This window comes from Lonchura striata, chromosome 1, assembly GCF_050655825.1.
Source record: "Lonchura striata isolate lonStrDom1 chromosome 1, ASM5065582v1, whole genome shotgun sequence".
NCBI lineage: Eukaryota > Metazoa > Chordata > Aves > Passeriformes > Estrildidae > Lonchura > Lonchura striata.
In genome coordinates, this window is record NC_140703.1 from 18396454 (window position 1) to 18417405 (window position 20952).

The following is a 20952-nucleotide window of genomic DNA, read 5'->3' on the forward strand; positions in this document are numbered from 1 at the left end:
CAACTTAAATTGTTACTGGGAGATCACACAACCCAGCACCTCTTTACCAGAGGCAATCATGCATTCCAGCCTCTTAACTACCTACAAAATACCAAAACCACTGTGTGCCTCCAGCAGCAACATGAAATGATGGTTAAACCCTCCCTAACTTAGCTGGATCTAAACCCTTTGCTACTCTTAATAAGTAGGGAACATGCTTTACCAAAAAACTGATCAAGCCTGTGGTAAAGATTCTTTGACTTACTGAATTTACTGCATAGGAATCACCTGAAAACAGCCAAAATAGCATTTAAAAATCTTCTGTCAGAGAAGGAAGGCCATCTATGCCTGCTCCATCAAAATACTGTGTGTTTTCTTGAAGAGACAACACTTTGATACAAAGTATTATGAATTGATTTCTTACCATTACTTTGCACAAAAAATATTTTTAGTATGACCAAGCACAGCTTGCTTGATGATTTCACTTCAGAAAAATTATTTCTTCATCTGAATATAGAATTTATTCTTAACATCAGTGAAAATCTGAATTTTGTGACCAAGCTCCTTAAAGTTCATCTTCCTCCAAGATGACAGCTAATGGCTTTAGCTTGAAGATTTCATTTAGGCTGTAGCAAATATCTGCTATTTACAGCTTTCTAATCTGTTTTGTTGTCTTATCTTTGCTTGTAGTGTTAGCAGCTGGATCTCTGTTAGATCTGCAAGGACCTCAGTTCCAGACAAGGTGAGATGATTTATACTCTGCTGGAGACACTAAAATCTCCCCTAGGGAAAAATAGACTCCGTAGGTTAATTTAACCTGGCTCCAATTTCTTCAAAAAATTGGACTACAGTATAGTCATGTCTTCACAAGCTTTGCTGCAGTTTCCATGAGCTATTAAGTATTACACAGAGTTCTTGTTGGGAACACAATTGTTAAGGCTCAGCATCTGTGAAGAATGATACATCTGTTTGAGCTGCACAGACAGAACTCTTCTGAACTCTCTTCCAAAGATCCTCATGTTCTACATTCTGAATAAATTAAAGTACTGAGAGATGCCAAGATTATTTCCCTGAAAACCAGGTATCATACAGTACTCGAGCCCCTACTGGAATTTCATCTTTGACATCTGATTTGCCAGAACAAAAAAAGATACATCTTGCTTTGAACAGCAATTTCAAAAATGGATGATGCAAAATTCAATCAGCTGGGCAAGAGCAATGTCAACATGTTATTACAGCAAAAGGGAGTTTTAATTGAAAATGCACTTCTTCAAAAACTGACTGCCCCAAACAGAAAGCATTAATCCATGGAGGTTACACCTGTAATTTCCTAGTAAGAAATAGGGAGATGAAACTTTTGGAATCAGCAAAGATGGATTCAATTCCCACTGAGCTCACACAAACTCTACCTTTTTGATTCAACTTCATCTTTCCTATGGGGAGAGTCCTGTACCTCTTTTCCTGGACAGACTGGATGAAAAATGTCAGTAGCTATTACCAACACATTGCACTGTAAATGGATGTCATTATCATAATCCAAATGGTTTTGATTGAGAAATTACTCCTCCTACAGTCCAGTAGTTAAGGAAAAATATTAATATCAAAGTAAACATTATCTTATTAACTTCCATTAGTTTCTCAAGACAACAAAAGCTTTTTGATTTCCTGGAATCTGAACACAGAAATTCAAGGCAGCTCCTGAATTTAATATAAATGTTATTTACACAGATTAATAATTTGATCTCTATCAAAACCTTGCTAGGATGTGTTGCTTTAACTACATAAGCAAAGCACATTTTATCAAGGAATGCAGATGTTCATTTGGGTACAGAAATTATACAGGCTCAACTGAAGGATTATATTCCTTAGCTATCTTTCAGTCCTTGGAATGATGAAATTTGTTGGCAACACTCTAGAAAACACTTCTTAGCACTAAAAACAAGTCCAGGTATCAAGATAATTGAATGTGTGTGAGGACATCTTCAATGTTTTCTAGAGAAGCCCAACGAGGTGATATACCTCTGTTCATGACATCCAAGTTTCCATAATTAACAGCACATTTCCAGCATCACACATTCTCTTTTTAGGCACACTGGTGACACATTACAGTTTTGTTAATAATAAATGCTACATTTCTAGGTAAGGTATGTAAAGGTTCACTTTTCTGTTACTTGGAAACAGCAAATATTGAGTTATGAGCTATTAGGCTACCCTGTCTATGACTGTGTGTACAAGGGCAAACAGGCACAACAGAAGCACCAGGAACATTTAAAAATAATTTTTATCTGTATTTTTAAGTTAGGTGATTTTCATCTTGGCAATAAGCATGTATTTTCTGCTCAGCTGCTTCCCCAGAAATAAGGTATTTACCATATACAATACATGTCCCCATTTTGGAGCTGTGGGACTAGGAAGGATTCACAAAGCTGTAAGGCTAAGGTAGTCTTCCCTTCTTTTTCAGTGTTGCAGATGATCTCAATTCCACTCTTGCAATCAGTCCTCAACAAGTGCTATACAATTAAAATAAAATCGATTTAGATCAATTTGCTGACATGAAATCAAAACCAATCAGACCTTGCTCTACTAAAAACTTCAGGAATTGCTATTAACACAGGATGTCTTTGGAATGGCTTTTGCGTACATCTACAAGTAAAGAATTTGGAGGTATTTCGAGCTCTTTCATATTTCTTAAAGTAACGACCAGCAAAATAATTGTCTGAGAAATTACAATTGAACACAAAAGCACTTTTTTGTTTATTCTTGCCACTTTCTGGTGGCTTGTTCTTAAAACAAGGTTAAGAAAAGCACTGTTATCTACTAAGTGCTATCAGTGATAAAATAGGGCCACATTCAGCTCAAATGTCATTTTACATATTGGGGCATCATTAAAAACTTTAACAAAGCTATTAATGTATGATTAACATCAATTAGGCTCAAGTGCTTTTACTAAAATTGTCAATAGCAAAATACTCAATACACTGAAATTACAAAATATTTAGGAACTATATCTACAAGAATACTTGATCAAAAAACTGCATTTAGGTCAACAAGATTTGTAGGCACTTCACATTCAACTTTCCCAAGCTTAAGCCAGCACTAAGTTGAGCAACACCAGTGGGGCTGCCTGATTTTATGACATTTGGTTGCACAAAATCAGAGTTCCACATGCTCCTCTTGACAACTCGTACACAGCAAGTATAAAGCACCACTTCATTTTAAAAAAGAAATGTATACTGACAAACAATACCTCCTGGAATAGCTGATCTTCTAATGGTGACATATAAAGACAGGTGAAAAGAGCTTGATGGAAATACAGATCTTTACTGATATCTGGATGATTTATGCAAGATTTGATAAGAGCCATTGCCTCAGGGATGCGTTCACAGGCAATAAGGTATCTGGCACGGAGTTCAAAGAACAGTGGATTTTCAGAGCTTAAATATTTGTTAACTGCACAGAAAAGAAAGATTTAACGGCAATTAGAATATGAAGTCCAAACAACAAATATATCTAAATGTAATGTTTTTAAAAACAAATAATATCAAGAAAAAATAAAGGCTCTGCTAAAAAAGTCTGTCAAATATTAAATTAAACAACATAAGAAATCTGTCTTTCTGCTTGGAAACAGAAATTATTGTTCTTAAACCAGTAATCTAATTCAGTATTTTGTTTCTAACAAGTTAACACAAGGTGCTGCAAAGGATTGGTAAAATTTATATTATATAGAAGCAGATGTGAGCATTTTAAAGGAAAAAAATTCCCTCCTTTCTCAGCAGTAGAATCCATGTGACTGTCAGAAGCATAAGATTGAAGCTATAATTATAAATAATTTAAAAAACCTCAAGAGACTTATTATCCTTTAAAATATAAGACCTCAAAGTGGTGAAAAAAGTTAACTACAATTCACATGCTAGTGCCTTAAGAAGCTTTGAATGCCTTGATTTCGCTTGCTTGGAAAATATATCTTCCTCTGAAAGTGCTGCTAGGCACAATTCCTATCTAAATAACTTTAAATTCTGACTCCTAATTTCTGGAAATCTTTTTCAGCTCTCAAAAATAATATAAACAATAATATTTGAAGAAAATAATTTCAAGTGAGATACTGAAAATACTCAATATTGAAGTAACTGGAAATTCTGAAATACCTAGAAGACATGCCTTGCATCTTTATTATAAAGGATCATACAGATTGTAGTATCTCTGTGGATTAAAAACTAAAATATCACTAGCTACAAGGCTACAACTTTAGTGTTTCATGTTTTAAAGAAAGAAAATGAGATTATTAATTTTAAAGTCAGTGAAGATTGATAGTTCATCCCTTAGAAGGAATCTGTATTAATTACAAGCAACTTAAAATGATACTTAAGAAATGGTTACTAAAATCTACAATCAGAACAAAGAATTTTTTCCCCAAAATGAAGAGATTATTTGTACAATAAGCTTTCAATTAAAAGGGGTTTTTTTAAGGATTGAAATAATGCCTTACCCTCAAACCCACGATTTCTCTAGCATCTTTATTTTTATGCAAGCTAGCAGAGTTCCATGCTAATGAACATTTAAGCAGTGTAATTCAAGGTGTCAGGTTTCAATCTGATTTGTTAACAGATGCACTGTAAGAAAGAAATATCTCATTCCCATTATCCATTAGCACTTTTGAGAACAAGCTCAGAAAACAAGAGGACTAAAAGGCAAGCCAGTGTCCAATGGGGGTAATGAACTGCAAGAAAAAGTCATTATATGGAAAAGTCCTTAGAGTCAAGTAAAGGTCTCTGGTTTTTTGAATTACCACCCTTAGGATAATAAACTACATCCCTCTGGTTTGTATGCAAGCATTAGTGAAAAATAAGGCTGGAAATACTCAGCTTTGGTAAGTGTTACTGGTAAGGAAATCTGCCCAGTGGCTGTAACATCCTTTTCCCAGGGAGAACTGCACAGCACAGCTCACCCTGCTATACCATTCCCATCTGGTGTGGGGAACTCTCAGGTGCCTTCTGCTCCGGAAATGAGAGTCTGACAGCCTCCTCTCCCAGGGAAGGGCATCTCCACACCCTACACCACTGCCAGCAGGAGCTCTCCGAGGATGGGGGTTCCTACAGCCTCCTTTGTTTGCAAAGTTTCACTGATGCTGCTGGCAGGGCAGTGCTCCCTCCCTGTCCTGGAACATCCTATTTTTCCAGGGCAGCACACAGAGCTCTCCTAACCCCCCAAACCAGAGACAACTGCCAGCTACAGCAGTGTCTGGCCAAGCCTGAGAGACACTAAGAAACAACATTTATTCTTACCCAGGCAGTGATGCTTTGCTTTAGAGCAACAGATATCAACCTCAGAAACTCATTAACTGCTCCATCTGACTGCACTGTCATGTTCTCTTCTAGATGCCCACCTTATTCTCCCTAGTTTATTACAAGCTGATTGTTCCTATATTTCAACCCTACTATTTTTCTTTAAACTCAATGACTGCTTTGTTTCCAGCCATCTCCGAAGAGATTGTGACATCTGAAAGTTTACTACAACTCCTGTAAAGACAGTCACAGAGAGGTTTGTCTTGGCCTAAGCTTGTCTATAGAGTTATTGAATCCAGGACAGGATTATGTAGTTCACACAAACTGATTTTTGCAAGAAATGGTTGGTGATTCAGCAATAATAGGCAGTTTTTCCTATTTAAATAACCCCTGAGGGAGCTACATGACCAAGTTTCAAAATACACACTAAACACTGCTAGCCTATAAAGCAGCACAGGATGTTTGCTTTGTGTAAGACTTCACAAGAATCAAATTTTAGAGGAAGCGAAAGGAAGAAACAACAGGCTTTCAAAATATAAATTATCTAAAATAAAATGTTTGTCAGCACAGATGAGAGGTGTCAAGGGTGTGTGCGAGGATATCAAGGTAAAAGGAGAGAAAATCTCTCAGCAGAGGGGAAGGAGACGCAGCCTGAAACAAAAGGGAACAAAGTGCTCATCTAGTGACAACAGGTCTCATTCTTGCTCTGCCAGGTTAAAAACAAACATCCTCAAAGTATGACCCATCACAGAGGACTCATGATAACCAAGAGAATCATTACAGCAAAGGACTAAACTAATTCTTTGCTGGAGAGAGGGAGATCAAGACTTAATTCCCCATCATAATCACCAAAATCATGCAATGCAGAACAAAACAAGGTTCATCTTGGTTTTCACTTTATTTCTGTAGGTATTTGACCATAACTTTGAAATATCTAATAAAAATCATGGGTAAATCTGTTGCTCAAGCAGTTGTTTCACAAAAGAGACAGAACAACAAAGGCATGATGATGTTAATTTGCCATCAAAACCCTTGTTCTGGTTAAGGAAGCAGCTCACTGTACTGTTCTGACTTTCATGCTCTTCCTTTCTCTCAATGAGCACGCTGTCACAAACACAGTGATGAGTTTCTATCAGGCACTACATCATAATAACTAGAGAAAAGCTGGCATTTCCCATTGCTATCAAACTAAAAACAACTTTTTAAGAGCTCCCCTGTGAACACTGCTGCTTAACATGTTAGCAAAGACTTTACTGTAGCTTGGGTATTTCTCCTCTTAGGAACTTTCATTAACATTCCAGTGATTTTGTTCCCATACACTGCACCTTTCCCAGCTCCAGGAATTACATATCCATAAAAAGAAAGCAGCTGTCACATATAGCCATGGGCATCATTGGAAACAGAACCAAGAAAAGCCACAACTATTTACAACTGAAGAGAAAAATGAGTCAGTGTGCCAGGAGACAAATACACATCAGATCCTCTCCAAACATGTCATTTCAGGAGGCTAACTGAAGTCAAGTTGGTCTCCATGCTTTAAATGTACACTTAGATTTGGGAAATCCACCCTATGAATTTTATTAACTACTCCATAGTTGCCTGTGTCTGACCAATATGATCTCTACATTGTAAGAGCAGACTTAAGTTAGCAAAGAAATTCAGCTTCCTTTCAAACAGAAAAGGGAACTATTTTACTACAGAAAGAATATTTAAAACACTGTGCAATGCCAGCAGGTAACACCTGACCCTATATATTTTACAAAAGCATAACTGAACACATTTTTCAGTACTCTAGAAAATTACTGTGATAAATGAAGTACCTAATTCCTGTGACACAGGCTTTGCTTTAAGAATTGCTTGTAATACTGGATCCTCCCATGGTCCACCATCTCGAATGATTCGAGTCACTAGTTCCAGGTTCAGATTCCTGTATTTATTTAGAAGGTTCTGACATTCCTAAGAGTAAAAAGAGAAACAATTAGAAAGAATAAAAAGATGTTGTCTAAAAACAGTTAGAAAGATACAAACCAAGTCATAAAGATACAAACGGAGAAATCCATGTATGGCTGAGTATTTTCTCACTCAATAATTTCAGCTAAAAAGTCTTTCATTGATTATACAGAAAGCCTTAAAGCAACAACTGATATTATCTACAAATAGCAATACAGAACTGTTGAAGGTCAAATTCATGGCTTCTACAGTCCTCAGAAAGAGCCTTCCATTTGTATAACAAAGCAAAACTAACTTGGATTGGAGGTATTACTGGCACACACCGAGACAAGCCTTCACCTCATAGTAGCCTGCACAGATTTAGACATGTTGAGCTGGATTTGTGATTTCTGAGGGAAAAACTGAATTAAGCCATGAGTCACCAGCCCTCAAGCAAACATTTTTCTCCAGATCTCTACATAACAGGAATTATGCTTGCCTGTAATATCATGGAATGCTTTAGCCAGCCATGATTTTCACATGTCAAACTCCCTTTAATCCCCACGCATTATTTGCTGTAAAAGTGTCAACAACACCATTAATCAACATAAAATTTTATTAATGAGAGTGTTCTCTAGAATGGCTTCCATCCACGTATTACACAACTGATGCAGAAACAGTGTTGGCACATTAATTTGGAGAAGCAGTAATAGACAGGTATCAACATAAAAACAGCAAAGGAAGAGCTTTTACTCAAACTGCAGTTCCATAAGCAGTATTAACAGAGACACAATCCAGGCTTTCAGCCTTCCTTTCCCTACAAAGTTTCCTTTCATGGTGGCACAACTCTAAAAATCCCTTTGGGTATTAAAAAAACCCCACACAAACAAAACCCCACACTTATCTGGCAAAACAAGTTTTTAATTCAAGGTCATTTATCTTTATGCAGTTGTACACAGACATAGAAAACTCTGTCCCAATCTATCTAAGAATAGAACAATTTAAACTATCCATTTTTATGCTGGCTTGAGATGAAGCTTCAATTTCAAATTTAGTGTTTAAAAGCAGAGGAGAAACATGAGATATCATGTCATTAACTGAATGACATGAAGCTCTAAAAAGACAAACAAGCGGAGTTTCTTTCACTATAATGGCACATTTTCTCCAGGTCATATATTCACAAAAACTACCTTTATATCTACTAAAATAATGTTAAAAGTTTATATGAAAGTAGGCAACACTACCTGGATTGAACCTAAAATATCTTTCAAAGGATCTTCATAGAACTCATCCTTTCCAAAGAACAGCAGCAATTCAAAAAAACTCCTAAAAAACAGAAGTAGTGACAAGTCAAACTAAACACATTCAAAAAATGAAGCTACTCTAAGTCTCTTACTTTTAGCAGCACTCAAACTAAAATTAGAAATTCTGTGAATTCTAGGCTTGTGCCATGTGGAGTCACTCAAAGGTTTTCGGTGGCCAAGTCCTGTTTTCAGGCACTTTCTACAAACACACTTTATCTAATTTCAGCCTGTTGTGCCATAACTGAAGACTCTCTATTAAGATGCTGGTTTAAAGGTATTAATTATTTTATCTTTTCAAAAAAAGCTTTTTTAGATTATTTAGAAAAGGACAGTTTTTGTGCAAATATGCAAACAAAACTACATTCACCTTCTGTGTGGCACTCAAATTCATACAACTTGAATGTTACCACCATCAAGTTTTTAAGTGATCAGGTCTCTGTCCAGCAAGATGAACTCACACGTTACCCCAAAAAGAGGTGGCAGAAATGGGCAAAGAAAGGACAAATACTTTCAACAGATGCTTAGATTCAAACTGATTTGTGGCCTTCATTGTTTTTATAATCTTAAAATATTGGTCTAGCATTTTATTTCTTTTAAATCCTGTTACAGAATCAGAGAGGTTGTTAAAAAGCAGCTATCCAGATCTCCTTTCAATTCAGGTTTTTGTTTATAAAAGCTTCCTTCCAGATAATGCAGTTGAGTGAATCCAATCAAAAACTTGGCAGTTGTGGATGTGCAGTTACTGCTCTGCCTGAAGATTCTGAGAAATTTCCTTTCTACTTGGAAAAAGTACCAGGCAGACACTACACTAATGAGCTGCAATTGCTGATTGAGAAAGTCAACAGCAGCAGACAAGAACTGAGCAACTCTTCGAGGGACAGGCAGGACTTCAAAAAATATTGTGCAAATTAAAGGCATTTTTTTCTCCTCAGTACCATTTTGAGGAATACAGTGCATGAAAAAAAGTCTTAATGCTCACAGACAAAATGAAGTTTTCCATAGGAATAATGGAAAAGTACCATAAAATTAGATTTCCAATAGATTATGCTGAAGTACTTTTTTTTTTTCTAACCAATGATTAGCTATGCCAAAAACAGGCTTAGAGAAATAGATACAAACTTATTATGTTCAGTGACAGAATTTCTCTCAAGGCTAAGTCTGTGAATCTCAATTCAAATATGCAATGAAAAAACAATCCCTACCCAAATAAGTACTTGGTTCTGAAAAAACATTAGCTCATTTCATGTTAAACAAAATTCTGCAGCATATTTGACTCTCAGGAAAGGTCAGCCATGAGTCACATCATGATCTGGCAAGCAACCAAACTGGAACTTAAATAATAAGACAAAACTAGTTAGAGTAAATGATGCATGCCTGCATTTAAATTTGCTTTGACTGATTTAAAAAGAAGAGGATCTTGCAAAAAAAAAAAAATCTGAAATCAATAGTGAATAAGTCTAAACTACGATTTTCTGCTTTATCAATGCAGTTACTCTCAGCCTACATAAAGGAAGCCATCAAAATATTTTTATTTCCTCATCACTAGTCCCCAGTTAAAATTACTACAGTCAGTTCCATCTTTATTTCAAAACTGTTTGCAGCACTGCATATCCACATTTATATCCATCCAGATTGATCACATCACTGCTTTGACATCAGAAGATTGCCTAAAACCAAAAGTGTGGAACCATTATAGAACCTCCAGATATTAATGCAGATGCTGCTTCATTTGATATGAATAGCAAGGTTATTAAGTATAGGAAATAAACCAGTTGCTCCTGTTAACAGTTTATTGTCTGGTTACCAAGGAAATCTCACTAAAGATGACAATACAGTCAGGCAGAGTTTTGCTCTCCAAGAACTAAGACCTAATATACAGTGAATTTTCAAGAGATTCGAGCAAGGTTGCCCAGGTAACTGCAGCTACTAAGCCCTGTGATCCCTTTATATCACATCACATGCAAAACTGTGCCAACCAGACAGAAGAATAAATAATGGGACATCCTAGAATGGAAGCAAATCTCATGGAGTAAACCCAGTCTCAAAAATCAAAATAGACAAGGGTGACAGGAACTCAGTGGCCAATTTACTTCTTGATTATCAGAATGTATCCGTCCAAAACAACACCCGAATTTCCAGCTTTTTACCTCCCAAGCTTTGCTATTTACAAGTACATATAAGCATGGTTTGAACTCTGTAGTTTGTTTCCTTAAAAAATTTTAGGTTTTTTCCTTAAAAAATTGTGGTCATATTATGCCAAAAAATTTATGGCATAATATGATAGTCCTCTGTCAAACTGTTTCACACACATAAAACAGGAAATGCCCACGGAGAAGCTCCACCAGCACCTCAAGGCAGCATTTCTTTTTCCTTATGTACTTATTACCCTGACACTTCCCACCTTCATGTGGGAAAATGACCAATGCATCAAGAAACTTGAAATTAGAGCAAAATTGATACACAACATCCTGCAATTCTTGAAGCTGAATGTGACTTTGGGACATTTAACTGCATGATAAGTAATTTCCCACAAGCATTTTGATGACTCAAACATAAAAATCCATACAATTTTAAGTAATTGACTTCTTTCTTAAGAAATTTATCTTAAGAAGTACTTAGCTTATTGCATCACTAAAAGTACAGAAGTAAAAGTTTGAGATAAATTATTTTAAATTATCTACTGGCAAAGGCTGGTGTTCAAATACTCCAAAATAAGGTTATGATGATCACTTATTAATTACATTATTCATTTTGCCAGACATCAGTTATGACAAAACACTGTCATAGCCAACTTGAATATTAAACAAGGACACAAAAAAGACAAAACCAAATTCTAGTCAGCAATCCTTGATTCTGTGTAGCTACACCACCTGTAAAAGCCCTCTGGGGAGCTCTGAGGATCTGAAATACTTTTGCTATGCTATTGTAAAGGAAGGAATAACAAAAAAGAAGTACTCACAAAGCAAGGCTACTCAGCACATACTGCACGTGCTCACATTCGGCTGGGAAGGACACACAGGCAGACGTGAAGCAGCACAGCGCCGTCTGCAGCACCTGCAGCTGAGGCAGAGGGACCTGCCACCTCCCAGCATAGTCTTCAACAACCTAGGCAAAACCATGGAAATACACATTATTATGCAAAACATTCCCCTTGATCAGAAATAAGCAGTTAATGCTATACCTGCTTTAGCTCCTTGCATTCTCCCTCAGGAGCAGAGTTTGTAACCTAAAAAAATGTGACTGTTTTCTCTTTATGACCTATATCGTGAAAGGAATATCACAAGGGACCTTCAGCTATTCTTTTCAGAGGGTAAGACAGGAAATACCACCTTCTTATGCAGTGCCACAGTAGATATTGCTCTTTGCATTTAAATACAAGTTTTTGTTTTGCAAGGGGATGCAAATTAGAGTCTGTAACAACATCTAAACATTCTTGTCTAAAAGCTTTCCAAGATGGGAAAGAGTAACCTGCACTCTTCCAGCCTTTATGTCAGAGTCACAAGCATTCCAGCCACTCTTCCTTATCTGATCAAATGAGTAAATTTGGCTTTATTTAGACCTAGGATGGATCTAAGGCAACAGCAGCTGAGACGATCCATGCTTGTATGTAGATTCTAAGTTTTCCAAACTTCTTGTAATTTGTTTGAAAAACTATTAGCTTAGTGCAGCAAATATCTAAGTCAACTGAAGAATTATCAGACTTGTAGATAAATACTCTTCCTCTTAAGGAGACTAAACATTTTTTAAGATACTTCTGCCTCACAGATCTATTAAGAGTTCCCTGAAATAGTTTTAGCCAAGTCCCTTTTATAGAAAACCACAAAAGCCTTAGAAAAACAAAGCAGACAGAAAGAAAAAACATCCTTTAGAGGTGTGAGCCTCCAAAAGGTCAAACAAAGGTGGAAATAAAGCATCACTTCCCACCAGGATATTTCACAATGCTTGCACCTGATGGGCAAAGTATAGGTATATTCATAAATTATTTCAAGCAATAAAACAACATTTTGTGTCCTACTGTACAGCCCTCACTGCACCTCCAGCACTCATCTGAAGTAATGTAAGCTCAATTAGGAATTAATGGGCAGGGAGCAGCCTCTCCACAGAAAAAGCCATCAGTCCCAGCGTGCACCAACTCCTCTGCCACACAAATACCAGAGCCAGCAGAGAAAGGAACACAGCAGCAACACCACGTTGGCCTGGCACTTGGTCTGCAACTCAAATGTACCAAAACACACTCACAGCAACAGTCTCTCCATCCCAAACTGCTCAGGAAAAATACCAATAGCAAATTTTGCATGAATATAGATAAGCTGAAATCATGAATTCATCAGCCACAGGAAAAAAGAAATCTACATGGTCAATTCTCAGAAGACTCGCAACAATTAGGAAAAGATGGAGGTGTGGGGAGTGTGTGGACAAAAAGCTAAACTAAGTATAAAATACTAAATTCCAAACCACACTTCACACACATTTGATACCAAAGAAGGGGTAGGGAATAATGTATATTTCAATGTCTGTTTTTAAGTAATCTTATAGAATAACTTTTTCTGTAATAGAAACCAAGCTCTTTTTTTGCACAAAATACTCAAGACGCCACGCTTTGAAACAGGACTGCAAAGCAAAACATAAATAAAAGTTTATCAACACATTTTGAACAGGCACACCAATTTCAATACAATGAAGAACATAACATTGGCAAAGCACAGCGGCCTTGTTCAATACACAGGAAAGAAAATCAGAAGGGAAGCAACCCTTTTTATGTGAATTTCTGCAACAGGTGCTTTCCAAGTCTCTGTTAGGGTTTTTAATATCCTTAAAGCATCATCCCCCAGTCTGTATCTACCTGCCATTGCTAATAACCACAAAGGGATGGGACCTTTTTGTTTTCCCTCTCTAATTCAGAGAAGATCAAGGCACTGAAAGGAGGCTGAAGCACCTTCCTGACACCAAACCCCCCATTCAGCTCCACTTTTCTCCCACACCATTATACTGCTTCCCTTCCTTTAATAGGTTTTAATAACTCAGAGGAAAATCCAAGACTCAGATGTGTCCCATTAAAAAAATCAAAATTGGACTTGCCAACAATTTCTGAGCACACAGCTAAGGCAGCTTACCCCAAAAATAACAAGACAGTAATTAAAAATCTGAACTAGACCAGTGAAACAATAGCTTTTCTTGGAATATTATGTTTAACCGTTTAATTATAGGCATATATTTTAAGTGATTATATATGCACATATAAAATTATGTTATAACTGATTAATTCTATACATATATTTTAACTGATTAAATATGCACATATAAAGTTATTTGGCTGTATTTCAAAGACTTTAGATAAACAGCATTGCAAATAATTAGATTTGCAAATACACAGGACACAAATCCCAAATGTTTTATTGCAGTGCTAGGCTGGAAGTTGCTACAGCTTTTCCTATACCTCCACACAACAACCAAAAAAAAAACCAGCAAAACAAAACAAACAAAAAAAAACAACAAAACAAAAAAAAAAAAACACAACAAAAAAAACCCAAACAAACAAAAAACCCACCAACAAAAAACCCCGCCCATTTTAAAAGTTTATCATTACTAGGATTTCAAACAAGGTTACTCCAATAGCTTCTTGTGAGATTTAACAGTAAAGTCACTAAAAGGATTAAGCTCACAACAATTCTGAGAGTTTTTCTCTTTATAGTTTTCAGACATAGAAAGCTTCTTGGCAAATATAGTGGTTGTCATTCATTAAAATAAACATATGTAAGGGTTGTCACATGAGAGGACAAACACAAAAAGGGCAAGCTTGGAAAAACCAAAGTTGCCTGAAAATTAAAATTTGTAATTAAAAGGAACCACCACAGTTGCCTAATCAGCAGAAATACCAGAGCAGCTCAGATACCAAAGTTCAGCTCTAGAACTTGAGTAATGCTACATTTACTATTGCTGGAAACATCATAAAAACAATCACAGCTTTTTAACTATCTTTTGAAGCTGTTCAGTGGATGAAGAGTGTTTTGTTTCCAAATACAAACAAGCCAACCATGTCCTTACAAATAAGGATTTTACTATTCAAATAGAGAGTAGGAAAAGCCTTATGATTTTAGGATAATACGAAATATTACTTGACATGTAAAACTTGAAAATGGCTTTATACTAAAATATGTAAGCAATGGCTTTACTGCAATTCACATGTGAATATTACATAAGGAGTAACCAAACAATCACACTTCTAACAAAAGAAAACACATCACCCAGCAGCAGCATGACACATCCATGAGAAGTTTCTACCCTTAAAGCTAAATGCTTTCCCCCTACTCTTAATGACCAAAATCTCATCCATCTCCTCAGCCTGCTTGAGGCAAGAACAATTCCCAAGATTGGGTACCATATGCCCGTTACATTTAGCCAGCCAAAAAGTCATGTGTGTTTATATTCTGTCACTTGCACAACAGTGAAAACTATACATCAATTCTAGAAAAGCAGTTTGGGCTGATTGGAGTAGTGATTTATGGCTGATACATATATATATTGAAAAGTAGAAATATTCCTACTCATCTTTTCATAAGCACCTCGCCCCTCCCAAATGAAAGTCAACTAACTAAAGGAATTGTTTTGCTCACATATGAGCAAGAACTGCCAATCTTGGGAACACACAAATGCTCACATCCACATCACTGGTAACCAGTAAAATACAATTTATTAGGTGTATCAGTGAAAAAGCACAATTACTACTTCTCCTCATCTAAACAAAAGGACAGAACTTTTGGATTTTTGCATTACCTCTTGCAGTAAATGTGTCTTCTCTAATTGAAGAAGCTCATGGAGCAAAGCTCCATGGAGTAAAGCATTACTCAGTGGAGAAGATCCTCCCCTTAGGTATAAAAACCTGCAACTCCTTTCTAAAGTTATAATCCTGATGCATTTTTCCAAGGAAAAATAACAAGCATATAAAAGCCATATTTAATGAAAAGGCATTAAAACCTGGAGAAGCTTTTTCCACACAAAAGTGATACTTTATGAAAAGGCATTAAAACCTGGAGAAGCAGCAATACCAAGAGGTTTGAAAGTGTCGAAGAGGAAAGTTTTAGAAAAGTAAGAAGATATTACAAAGATCAAGAAAAGCCTACAATGTATTGCACAAATGTTTCTTTTGGAAAATAGTAACTCCTTAATCCTACTTGTAAAACAGGGAGATCATTTCTCAGGATAAAGCTTAAAGGACAGCAGGCACAAAAGCTGATGAGAACTACCCAGAGTATGTGAATAAGAAAAAATTTTATGATGTTAATGACAAGAGCACTGAAGACTGGTATTGTAAATGCAAGCAAACCCAATGGGAAGAGATGATGATGGCTGACTCAATTCAGAAGGCTGAACGATTTCTTTATTTTAACTATGCTAAAATATATTAATATACCATATTAAAAAAAATACTAAAACTACATACTACTTTCTCTAACACACAACTCGTGACCCTCTCTCCTGGATCCAGCCACAGGTGGATTGCATTGACCATCAGGCTCAAACAATCCTCACCAGAATCCAATCAAGCACTCACTCCAGGTAAACAATTCTCCAAACACATTCCACATAGGAAAAACAAGGAGCAGAAATAGAAATTATTTTCGCTTTCATTTCTCTCTGTGCACCTCTATGAAAACTCCTGAGAGGGAGAGAAATGTGCTTGCCAGAGACTGAGAACCTGGAGGAGTCAATCTTCAGATAAAGAGGCTGTTAATCAACTGCTATTGTGAATTCTCCTGAACTGACTAAGGAGTCAAGTGCACTTCACCCACCAGAGCCCACTTCTGCAGGACAGACCCTTATCAGTTTTCCCGTCAAGTGTCAGAGTGACACCACCTAACCCAGACCAAAGACACCCTTCTGCACACACAGTTAAATCCTCACCACAACTGGAAGCTCACCTTGGCATCAAAAACCACATGGCCTTGCCACATCTGTTTCATAAGGATTTCCTTTAAGACATGAATTCATTTGAAACTCAAGCAGCATAATACTAAACTACCAATAAATAAACTGAACACACTGATTTCCACCAGTCCCACATGTAAAAAACACCATGACAGGTTAATTTTTAAATTTAAATAGTTTCAAGCAGTTATGGTACTCTTTGAAATTTAGTTACTGGAATGTATGATAGGCCCATCGCAAGCTTTCACGTAACAAGCAGGATCAACATTCAAAACCATGAAAAAGTAAAATATTACTTACAATGGTGCTCTTAAAATTTGAGCCATTAACAAGGATAAAGCATATTTGTTCAGAAAAAGTAAAATATTACTTACAAGGGTGCTCTTAAAATTTGAGCCATTAACAAGGATAAAGCATATTTGTTCAGAAAGGTACAAAAACCCCAAAACATCAACACCACAAATTATTACACAAACAAATAGGTGATGAAAAATTACAGATTGTGCCTTTTCAGAGAAATAAGTTTCAAGGATATTGAAGAAATCATTTTTCACTAGTAGCATTCATGTGAACAAGACTTGTGTAGCTGAGCCTTAAAATGGTGTATGTAGATTAAATATGGATCCCAAAGGTCCAAAATTTGATAAAATAAAAGTCTGGCATAACCTAAAGGTTTGGGGAGGTTTTCTTTGCACTTGTTTTCTTTTTTAATATAAAAACAATTTAACCACTATTGATCTGAAGTCCAGAGTAGGAGACAAAAGCAAATACTTTCAAATTTAGGCACAAAAAGTGTGAAACTACATTAACCCCAAAGTCAGAAGAACAAACATCTAAAATTGTGTTTTTACTTCCATCACCACGAAGCAAGAGGAACAACAGTTGAGTCACACACCCTTCCCTGCCTTTTTTTTGCCTGCTAAAACAAATCCAGGAAGCACTATCTTCTCTGGTGTGTTACTATATTTTACTACTTAACTTTTTTATAAGCCCAAGAATTGTTTTTCCACCAATTAATATAAGCAAAGGAGGTAATCTTTCTTTCAGGAGTGGGATCATGCTGGAAGGCTGTAAACTGATGCCACAGAAAGAACAGATGAAGGAGTGCTTACCCCTCACAGCATTACCTTGTTACTTGAGATGAACTCACCTGGTGTGTTTATTCCAGTCAGTATCAACAAAATAAAATAACATCTAGTACAGTTATGCAGCCCTGAGGACAACTACAGAAATGCTGCAAGCAACTTGTAATATTTGGATAGCATTTAAAGTTATGAGAAAAGATCATAAAAAGAAATTTATTTCTTTCTCTAGTTAATAAAACTCTACCCACTTCCAGTGCAATGAAGGAAGCTACATCCATCTTCCAGCTTGCCATTAAAGTTTGTTTTTAAGGCAAATAAGATTGGAAATTTGCCCTTCCAGTTACAAAAGTATTCCCTTAACCCTCATACCAAAAAGTCACCATCTATGTTGTTTTCACTGACCTTCACCATCTGTATTTCTGTCTCACAATAACCTCTCAATGGCTGAGAAACCTCATGAAAGAATTTCAAATTTTGCAAACAAACACAAGCTGAAACTCCTGCAAATGTTTAGGCTGAGGGAGTTTCTTCTAGGTACCACCTTTCAAATGTCTTTAACTTACAAAGTAGTTACAGATGCGTTGTTCTTTTGCCTGCCAAAGCTGGGAACAGCAGATTTGCTTTTCCCAACATCCAAGTGGGCTTGGAACTCCACAAATAAGAAGAAAAGCCACATCAGCAAATTGAAGAAAGTAACACAGAAACAGCTGGTGAGATGCATAAGCTGGGCACTTGACTCATCTTCCAACTGTCTTTTTTCCCCTTCCAGCCATAGAAAGCTTGATTTCTGCTCTGTCCATGTCATCAATCTCAAATAACTTTCTAAAAAAGCATTTTATTCCATACTGCCTTGAAGGATTCAGGTGCAATGACTCTCTACGACCACAAACACCTACACAGATCCCAAAATGATAAATGGGCTTCATGATGCCACATTCCAGCTGCATCTTGTATCCCTAAATTGTGATTACCCAGAAATTTATGGAAAATGTTCTCATAATCCTCACACCTCATCTTTTTTAACTGGTACTTAACTGATCCAAAAGTCAAGTTGAGCTACAATACTACAGGCCTCAAGAGAACTGAATCTGGCTATTTACAGCAGGTTTTTTACCTTTCAAACATTACTTAAGGATAAAAGATGTGCACACCAATGCATTTCAAGCTCTAAGCCATTCCCTTAAAGACCAGCAGGTTTTTCTGTGTACAGAAAACAGATCTACAAACTGAAAAAGGTTTTATTTACACCTTGCTTATTTTCTCCTGTACTTCTTAGTGAGAGATGGTCACATACTTCATCAGCTTAACTACAAGTAATCCAAACAACATTATTTTCAGGTGACAGCAAGCTCCAGCACCACTCTGAAGCACAGCCAAGTGTTTTGATAGGTTGTTATTCTGAAAATAACAGTGTTTCTTTTGGGGAGTCCAAATTCACAGCACCATCGCTAAGCAACTATTTCTACAACTGCTATCTACCTAGGACACAAAACAAGGAGCACAGGAGGCAAACTAGGACCTTCAGAAGGGCCAAATGAGTATGAAGATAAGCAAAACTGTGTTAGCAGTGCAAAGTGGAGTGGGGTGGGAAGGCTCAGTCTGCACAGCAGCCAAACATGTCCTTCAGGAGATCTGGATAGAAAAGTACAGATATATATTACATGTATAATTACACAGTATCAATCCCAGGAGGAAAAATGAGATCATGTGGAGAACACACAACTTCATTTGTTGTCAACCCATAAATGTCATAGAGCTACAGGCTTTTGAAACCAGTACAACCCTTATGATCTTGTGTTTGCATAGTTAAAGCAGCAGAAAAAAACCCATTGCTAAAAAACATGCTTAAACAAAATGCTGATTACCTTGAGCACATGACTGCTGTTCACACCAGGCCAAATTTACACAAAACAAGTAAAAAAAAAAGAAACCCTGGGGACAAGCTGTTAATATATTAACTTACTCTCATCAAGATTATTTAAACTATGCATTGTTGAAAAGAAAGTTTAAGAGAAAAGGAGCAGAGCCCTTTACATACTCAGAATATTGTCTGCTTTTCTGGAGGGTTCATCAGCTCAAAGTAGGGGAGAGGTTTTGGCAATCTCCCTACCCAAAATAATAAAATCTGCAGAAGTCAACACTAGATATCTAACACATAAAACACATGTGATACAACTATTGCACAGGAAAATTCTTCATCTGATCTTGTCCTCTTCCATTTCCTACTAATTCATACCTTCCCCATGGAACATGAAGCTATCACCTTGTCTGCACTTAACACAATAAATTCAACATACAGTAAGGACAGAGACAACAAGTTAAGATAAAAACTCAAGGGTTGAGCAAAAGTAAATGTCTTTTCAACCAGTCAACGTAATCAAACATGGTTGTCATTCCTTACAGTTGTAGAAAATGCCAGACTTCCAGAAACATTTACTTCATCTTTTACTGGCTCCACAATTTTTGAGAGATCATGAAACAGAGAGATTATTGTAAGAATGTTTGACAGTAAATAATACTTCAAACAGGACGTTTCACTGAACGATGAAACAGGAACAAAGTGACAACCGGGCATCACAACTCTGTAAGATGGCAGAAGACAACTGTAGTGGTAAGTAAAAAAGTTGGTGAAATGAAGCAGTTCTATATAAAATAACCTCTGGGCTGTCTTTTAGGCAGCAGCAAGTGGCGTGGCCGGAATACACCAAAGGTAACTAATGTTCCCTCCACACCTGCCGATGAAAGCAGCCAGGAAAAGCAACCTGTTGGTGCTTGTCACTTTGCAAGGCACACCTAAAGGGCTTGCGAGGAGCACAAGAATTCCGGGCCCGCATCGACAAAACGCTGCTTTTCAAGGGACAAACCCCTAAAAATCCTAGAACACCCTGGTCTAATGCGGTCAGCGAGACGAGAACTGTTCCTGAGGCCCTTCTTGCCCCTCTGCCTCCCTCCGCCACGCAGGCGAGGCCGCCCGGGATGGTTCTGCCCGCAGCACCGGGGGCACCACGCGTGTCCCGCAGCCGCCCCCGGCTCTCCCTGCCTGCTCCCGCTCCCGCTCCGGCCGGGACCCGCCTCGCCTTCCTTCCCTTCCCCCGGAGCCTCCCTGCCCGCCCGCCCGGCCCCGCTGTCCCGAGCCGCGCCCCGCTGCTCGGCCCGGCGGGCCCGGCCCGGCTCCCTCCGCCGCTGCCCCGGCGCTGTCCCCCGCGCCGCGGCGCTCACCTGGCAGAAGCGACGGCAGTAGTACTGGCTGCGGAGCAGAGCGGGCAGCCCGGCCGGGAGCCCCGGCGCTGCCAGCGCCTCCAGCTCCTCGCTGAGCCGCTCCGACTCCTGGTCGCTCTCGTCTTCCGCCATGGCGGCCCCGCCGCCCCGCGCGTACCGAGCGCCCCCGCCCCGCCCCGCCGCGCCGGAAGAGCCACCCCCGCCGCGCCGCCGAGCGTCCGGCCACGC

At 37.9% G+C, this 20952-nt stretch overlaps 1 protein-coding gene across 3 annotated transcripts in view; it reads right to left on the bottom strand.

The window, feature by feature from the left end:
• ZNF654 (zinc finger protein 654) overlaps positions 1-20909 on the bottom strand; it is a 30353-nt gene extending 9444 nt beyond the window's left edge. The window contains exons 1-6 of one of the 3 annotated variants that reach the window (XM_021550206.2): positions 20725-20909; positions 11454-11599; positions 8435-8516; positions 7082-7217; positions 3227-3429; positions 2350-2489 (exon numbers count right to left, since the gene is read on the bottom strand). In XM_021550206.2, the coding sequence (XP_021405881.2) occupies positions 2350-2489; positions 3227-3429; positions 7082-7217; positions 8435-8516; positions 11454-11599; positions 20725-20856 (839 nt within the window). In that variant the 5' untranslated portion in view covers positions 20857-20909. Of the gene's footprint in view, positions 1-2349; positions 2490-3226; positions 3430-4465; positions 7052-7081; positions 7218-8434; positions 8517-11453; positions 11600-20724 lie in introns of those variants that run through there. The other 2 variants (XM_085565217.1, XM_021550207.4) reach the window with 2 other exon arrangements.
• Between the last annotated feature and the right edge of the window lie 43 nt (positions 20910-20952).